This window comes from Oncorhynchus mykiss, chromosome 1, assembly GCF_013265735.2.
Source record: "Oncorhynchus mykiss isolate Arlee chromosome 1, USDA_OmykA_1.1, whole genome shotgun sequence".
In the NCBI taxonomy this organism is placed as follows: domain Eukaryota; kingdom Metazoa; phylum Chordata; class Actinopteri; order Salmoniformes; family Salmonidae; genus Oncorhynchus; species Oncorhynchus mykiss.
The window spans coordinates 11,872,162-11,879,512 of NC_048565.1; the positions used below are offsets into that span (position 1 = coordinate 11,872,162).

The following is a 7,351-nucleotide window of genomic DNA, read 5'->3' on the forward strand; positions in this document are numbered from 1 at the left end:
ACTTCCTATGTTATGTCATGATAGAGCCCAGGGAACAGAATGTTCTATGCTGAGGGAAAATATGACTCAATTGGTTCTTAATTATTTTTCGGTTCCAGGCAAGCAAGATGGACAAGCGTGTGGCCCAAGTGGCTCAGGATGAGGTGAGTGGACGGCCGGCTGCTTCTCTGTATGGAACAGTCGTCACTGACTGACTCGCTTTCTCACGCTCTCTTTCATTTTCTCTCACTCTCTTGCCCTGTCTCTCAAGTCTCAACTTTTGACACATCCACGAAGCAAGGTACTGAGTGTAAAAGTTGTTTACCTTTGTTAAATAAATGATGTCCCTTGGTCCATTCATTCCTTTTGGTCAGTGTTAACCTGGGTAATCAAATCTCACCACATCATGGTTATATCCGTGTGTGGCGGGAGCCACATGAAGCAACACTATGTGCCTGAAAGGGACAATCTCAGATTGGAGGAACAACATACCGTTACCCCGCCTCTTGTTTTAGTAAACAGCTGGAGAAATGGAGCCACTCTCAAATTCATTGGGAAAAAGTGTCTGTGTTTGTACTGTAACTGTATAGTGGTATTGGTGTTGTCAGGAGACGGCCACGTTGTATTGGTGTTGCCAGGAGACGGCCACGTTGCATTGGTGTTGGCCAGGAGACGGCCACGTTGTATTGGTGTTGCCAGGAGACGGCCACGTTGTATTGGTGTTGCCAGGAGACGGCCACGTTGCATTGGTGTTGCCAGGAGACGGCCACGTTGTATTGGTGTTGGCCAGGAGACGGCCACGTTGTATTGGTGTTGCCAGGAGACGGCCACGTTGTATTGGTGTTGCCAGGAGACGGCCACGTTGTATTAGTGTTGCCAGGAGACGGCCACGTTGTATTGGTGTTGCCAGGAGACGGCCACGTTGTATTGGTGTTGGCCAGGAGACGGCCACGTTGCATTGGTGTTGCCAGGAGACGACCACGTTGTATTGGTGTTGCCAGGAGACGACCACGTTGTATTGGTGTTGTCAGGAGACGACCACGTTGTATTGGTGTTGGCCAGGAGACGGCCACGTTGCATTGGTGTTGCCAGGAGACGACCACGTTGTATTGGTGTTGCCAGGAGACGACCACGTTGTATTGGTGTTGCCAGGAGACGGCCACGTTGCATTGGTGTTGGCCAGGAGACGGCCACGTTGTATTGGTGTTGCCAGGAGACGGCCACGTTGTATTGGTGTTGCCAGGAGACGGCCACGTTGTATTGGTGTTGCCAGGAGACGGCCACGTTGTATTGGTGTTGCCAGGAGACGACCACGTTGTATTGGTGTTGCCAGGAGACGACCACGTTGTATTGGTGTTGTCAGGAGACGACCACGTTGTATTGGTGTTGCCAGGAGACGACCACGTTGTATTGGTGTTGCCAGGAGATGACCACGTTGTATTGGTGTTGCCAGGAGACGGCCACGTTGTATTGGTGTTGGCCAGGAGACGGCCACGTTGCATTGGTGTTGCCAGGAGACGACCACGTTGTATTGGTGTTGCCAGGAGACGACCACGTTGTATTGGTGTTGTCAGGAGACGACCACGTTGTATTGGTGTTGCCAGGAGATGACCACGTTGTATTGGTGTTGCCAGGAGATAGCCCGGCTGCTTATGGAGCGGGAGAAGATGGAGTACAAGAAGTCCAGAGAGAAGGAGAAGCAGGGGATGAGGCCCGAAGAGAGGAGGAGGCCAGAGGGAGGAGACTACAAGGTAACTCTCTCTCTCTCCTTATTTTTCTGGATGAGATGACTTTATGATTTCAGAACTACATGTACAGTATTCTGATCATCAAGATATGTTTCATACTGTAATGGCAGGCCCTCCAATGAATGAATTAGTTGATATGATCTGCGTTTTTTTTTACATAGGTTTACTGTAGTAAGAGCAGCACAGTTTACATTTTAGTCATTCAGCAAACGCTCTCATCCAAAGAAACCTACTGTTAGTGCAGGTTTATTGGCACAGTTTAAGGGGCATTCTTTTATCAACTTGTTGATAAGACCAGACTGAAGATGATGTCTGTCTGTGTGTGTTCCAGCCAAGCTCAGAGGAGGTAGTGCATCCCAGACTACGAGAGGAGGAATACCAGAAGCCCAGGAACCACCAAAAGCCTGCCAGGTGCTGGCCTCACTCTGTCATTAGCCTGCCAGGTGCTGGCCTCACTCTGTCATTAGCCTGCCAGGTGCTGGCCTCACTCTGTCATTAGCCTGCCAGGTGCTGGCCTCACTCTGTCATTAGCCTGCCAGGTGCTGGCCTCACTCTGTCATTAGCCTGCCAGGTGCTGGCCTCACTCTGTCATTAGCCTGCCAGGTGCTGGCCTCACTCTGTCATTAGCCTGCCAGGTGCTGGCCTCACTCTGTCATTAGCCTGCCAGGTGCTGGCCTCACTCTGTCATTAGCCTGCCAGGTGCTGGCCTCACTCTGTCATTAGCCTGCCATGAATAAACAACATGAATACACCCCGTGTTGCAACAATATTATGACCTTAAAATAATATTTTCTCTCTCTCTCTGCCCTCTCACAGGCCTTCTCAACCTCCTCCCCATGACTATGAGAATGTGGAGTCCAGCTACTCAGGGAGCCACTATTCTTCCGGGTCTCCAGCGCGACCTGAGGCGTCTTACAAAGGTAAATTCGGGTTTAACTCGGGCCTCAACCTAAAACCCAAAGAATTTAGATTTAACACTTCTCATACAGCTAACGTTCTATCCAGCATACCACATGGTTGGCATACACCAAATGTATTTCTTAGAGAGCTCCAACCATTCTAGCCAGTGGTTATATTATTAGGTATTAAAGATCAAGCTAATGCGTTCTCTCTCTCCTCCCTATATGTTCTAGGTGTCTATTACAGACAGTGACCGAGGCTTCCTAAACCATCCATCTGACTTTTTATTGTTTGTTTTTTTCATTGCTGTATTTTTAAAACTCCCATCACTTTCTATTGGCCAAGAGCCTTGGAACAATGTACCTAGTCGTTGGCAGTGGGTTGAGGGAGGGTGTTGGTCAAGAGCCTTGGAACAATGTGCCTAGTCGTTGGCAGTGGGTTGAGGGAGGGTGTTGGTCAAGAGTCTTTAAACTATGTACCTAGTCGTTGGCAGTGGGTTGAGGGAGGGTGTTGGTCAAGAGCCTTGGAACAATGTACCTAGTCGTTGGCAGTGGGTTGAGGGAGGGTGATGGTCAAGAGTCTTGGAACAATGTACCTAGTCGTTGGCAGTGGGTTGAGGGAGGGTGATGGTCAAGAGCCTTGGAACAATGTACCTAGTCGTTGGCAGTGGGTTGAGGGAGGGTGTTGGTCAAGAGCCTTGGAACAATGTGCCTAGTCGTTGGCAGTGGGTTGAGGGAGGGTGTTGGTCAAGAGTCTTTAAACTATGTACCTAGTCGTTGGCAGTGGGTTGAGGGAGGGTGTTGGTCAAGAGCCTTGGAACAATGTACCTAGTCGTTGGCAGTGGGTTGAGGGAGGGTGATGGTCAAGAGTCTTGGAACAATGTACCTAGTCGTTGGCAGTGGGTTGAGGGAGGGTGTTGGTCAAGAGCCTTGGAACAATGTGCCTAGTCGTTGGCAGTGGGTTGAGGGAGGGTGTTGGTCAAGAGCCTTGGAACAATGTACCTAGTCGTTGGCAGTGGGTTTGGGGAGGGTGTTGGTCAAGAGGGGCAGCTGAGAGCTGAAACTCGCACCATGTCATTTGTTTTCTATTTTAATTGGCGTGACAACAAAGACAACCGAAAGGAGACGCCTAGTGACATTCTATCTCCTGCTGGCTCTTAACGGTGGATGATGGTGACATTCTAACTCCTGCTGGCTCTTAACTGTGGATGATGGTGACATTCTAACTCCTGCTGGCTCTTAACTGTGGATGATGGTGACATTCTATGTCCTGCTGGCTCTTAACTGTGGATGATGGTGACATTCTAACTCCTGCTGGCTCTTAACTGTGGATGATGGTGACATTCCATCTCCTGCTGGCTCTTAACTGTGGATGATGGTGACATTCTATCTCCTGCTGGCTCTTAACTATGGATGATGATGTGGAAGATGAAGATTTAAAAAAATAGTGAAGTGTTCCTGTTTTGCTGTATTAGTCGTTTGCTGGTGTTTCTGTCCCTCCGTGGATCATGCTCGTCATGGTTGATCAGGCCTTTGCTGGATATATAACTGTGCAATCTCTCTCTGTATCTATGGCTGTCTATGGGATGTGCCTGTCTTTGGAGCCAAAATGGTGGCCGCGTGGTTCTGTGCACTCCCAGGTTCCAGTTCTCCTGTCCTTGTATCGTGCTGCACATCAGGGCTGAACAACAACATGACCGACCCAGTCCAAAACTCTATTATATCAGGAGAATGAATATTTGTATTAACATCTTCCAGTCCGGAAGCGAATGGTGATCGTATGTGGACTTGTTGCTCTCTGCAAGCGCTCTACCTGTGTTCCCATGTCTTTCTAAGGGGCTGGTGTATATAGCTGCTGAGAATACGGACTTGGAGGTGAAGTGTTATAGGACACACTGCTATCATTGTGTTTTTACGTGCATACTTACTGAATGTGTTCTGTTCTCTTTGTGAAACTCTGACACACTCTTCGTTAGTCAACTAGAACACAAGCCACCGCAAACCCCAATGAGTTGTTTTGTGGATTAACAAAACTGCTATTTTAAATATTAGCCCTAATATATTTGATTGGATGTGCCATCAGTATTTGATTTTGTCTTATCTGCTTACAAACTGGCATTGGCAAATGCTTTCAGCGCTAATCGAAGTGGACCAGTAGGAATTGAATGCATGTACATTTCAGATCTGTGCCAAACATAACATTGTGCTTGTTTTGTCAGAGCTGTATTCACTAGGAACGGGACAAAACGGGGAGGGACCTGAATTTGTCCAATAGAAACTTGTTTTTTTTGCAAAACATTTTCCATTGCGGTATGTTTTGCTACAGTGTACAAAAATGAATACTCCCCAGGATGTGTTTTTCCTAACCGACAGTGTCCATTGATTGAATGGTTGACTCGTTGGTCGCCTGTTAAAGTGCAAGTCACGTCTGAATTACTGTTTCTGCATTTTATTTACTTTTATATCATTTTATTTAATCTTATTTGGCATCACTCTTAAAGGGCATTTCTTGTTTCCTGTACATTCCATTCCTCATGAAATGCCTTCACTCGCCCTGTCTCACACACACACCACTCTCTAAGAGGGTTATCACTTCCTGTGCGTGTAACATGAGTAAACATTCCCAGGGTTAACAAAGTGGAGGGAAGTATCAGTCATCCACTGAATCAACAGAGCAAGTGAGAACATGATGTAATTCCACTCAATGGGACCTTTAGACTCAGACAGATGGGTGATGGGGGTCAACTTCTCCCTCCAGCTGGGTGATGGGGGTCAACTTCTCCCTCCAGCTGGGTGATGGGGGTCAACTTCTCCCGCCAGCTGGGTGATGGGGGTCAACTTCTCCCGCCAGCTGGGTGATGGGGGTCAACTTCTCCCGCCAGCTGGGTGATGGGGGTCAACTTCTCCCGCCAGCTGGGTGATGGGGGTCAACTTCTCCCTCCAGCTTGGTGATGGGGGGTCAACTTCTCCCTCCAGCTGGGTGATGGGGGGTCAACTTCTCCCTCCAGCTGGGTGATGGGGGTCAACTTCTCCCTCCAGCTGGGTGATGGGGTGTCAACTTCTCCCTCCAGCTGGGTGATGGGGGGTCAACTTCTCCCTCCAGCTGGGTGATGGGGGGTCAACTTCTCCCTCCAGCTGGGTGATGGGGGTCAACTTCTCCCTCCAGCTGGGTGATGGGGGTCAACTTCTCCCTCCAGCTGGGTGATGGGGGGTCAACTTCTCACTCCAGCTGGGTGATGGGGGGTCGACTTCTCCCTCCAGCTGGGTGATGGGGGTCAACTGCTCCCTCCAGCTGGGTGATGGGGGTCAACTGCTCCCTCCAGCTGGGTGATGGGGGTCAACTTCTCCCTCCAGCTGGGTGATGGGGGGTCAACTTCTCCCTCCAGCTGGGTGATGGGGGGTCAACTTCTCCCTCCAGCTGGGTGATGGGGGGTCAACTTCTCCCTCCAGCTGGGTGATGGGGGGTCAACTTCTCCCTCCAGCTGGGTGATGGGGGTCAACTGCTCCATGGCCAGTTTTGTCTTTGTTGTTTTCCTTATTGAATGAGGGTGGTAATAGTGGCGATAGATTAAACACTTTTTGATTACCAGACTTCATACTTTAATAGGATCCACGCTATATCAAAGGGATTACAGGAGACTAGGGACTGTTAGAGAGAGAATACATCCCAAAATTGCACCATATTCCCTTATATATATATATAGTGCACTACTTTTGACCAGGGCCAATCGTGCTTTGGTTAAAAGTAGGGATTAGGGTGCCATTTGGGACGGAGACATACTGTACTGCCAATGGTCATGGTACCACCATGTTCATATAATGTATTATAGCCTAATTATTGTGTATTACATATAAAGAGTAATCCCACACAGTTTCCAGTTTGATCTAATGACATGTTATGATTCCGTCGTATTTACATTTTTCCATTGAGTGATGTTCATCCTGGTCTATGATGGTGTTTTTGTTGTTGATATGCTTTGTCCAAGTTGGTAGCGTCTGCCTCAAGACTTTTTCTTTTTTTGAGACTTCTGTGCGTATCAAAGACATTCTAGATGTGTGAAATGTTCTGACTTGTTGGATGGATGGGATTTGTGCCATAGGGATGTTTTTTGTTTTTTCAGGGACTTTTAGATAACGGGGAATCTCAGCTCCTTCTAGGGTAATGACGGTGAGGAGTATTGGTGTAGAACCGCCCAGAACTGAGATCTGTCTTTTTGTGGGATAATAGCACCATCTTGTGGACATATTGAATATCAAATTAAAACATGTACATTATCTGATCACACAGTCAGTGCATATTGGTGATTGCTGTGTAATGATTGTCCTATATGCTTCGAGTGCAATCTGAACCGAAATCAAGTGTAATATTTTTGTTTTGCCATCCAGAGCCTGAATGCAATCTACAAATGAAATCACAAAAGTGACTGTTGACACTTACTGTGACTGTTTTGTATCATGAACTGAATAAACAGTTGACATTGACATATGCATGTGTTTATTTACAATTATTTTTCTAACTTCAGGTTCTGTATCACATTTCTATCAAGACTATTGGAGATCAAAGAATGATGCAAGGCACAAGTGAATGGTTTATGAAAGGCCCAACTAGCCTAAATGTGTTGAGGAGCATGTGGTGCCGTTGGCTGTCCTGGGAAATTCAGGCTCAGGAATTTGCTTACAGCATTTATTCTGCGCGTTCCAGGTTTAGTTGGCAGATATTATACA

The 7,351-nt window shown here is 47.7% G+C and overlaps 1 protein-coding gene across 5 annotated transcripts in view; it reads left to right on the forward strand.

Moving 5' to 3' along the window:
* Positions 1–7,105, forward strand: part of ccdc50 (coiled-coil domain containing 50) — a 33,548-nt gene extending 26,443 nt beyond the window's left edge. For 3 of the 5 annotated variants that reach the window (XM_036941195.1, XM_036941231.1, XM_036941343.1), the window contains 5 exons: positions 99–143; positions 1,614–1,730; positions 2,059–2,138; positions 2,544–2,647; positions 2,861–7,105. In XM_036941195.1, the coding sequence (XP_036797090.1) occupies positions 99–143; positions 1,614–1,730; positions 2,059–2,138; positions 2,544–2,647; positions 2,861–2,880 (366 nt within the window). In that variant the 3' untranslated portion in view covers positions 2,881–7,105. Of the gene's footprint in view, positions 1–98; positions 144–250; positions 636–1,613; positions 1,731–2,058; positions 2,139–2,543; positions 2,648–2,860 lie in introns of those variants that run through there. The other 2 variants (XM_036941268.1, XM_036941304.1) reach the window with 2 other exon arrangements.
* The last annotated feature ends 246 nt before the right edge of the window (positions 7,106–7,351 follow it).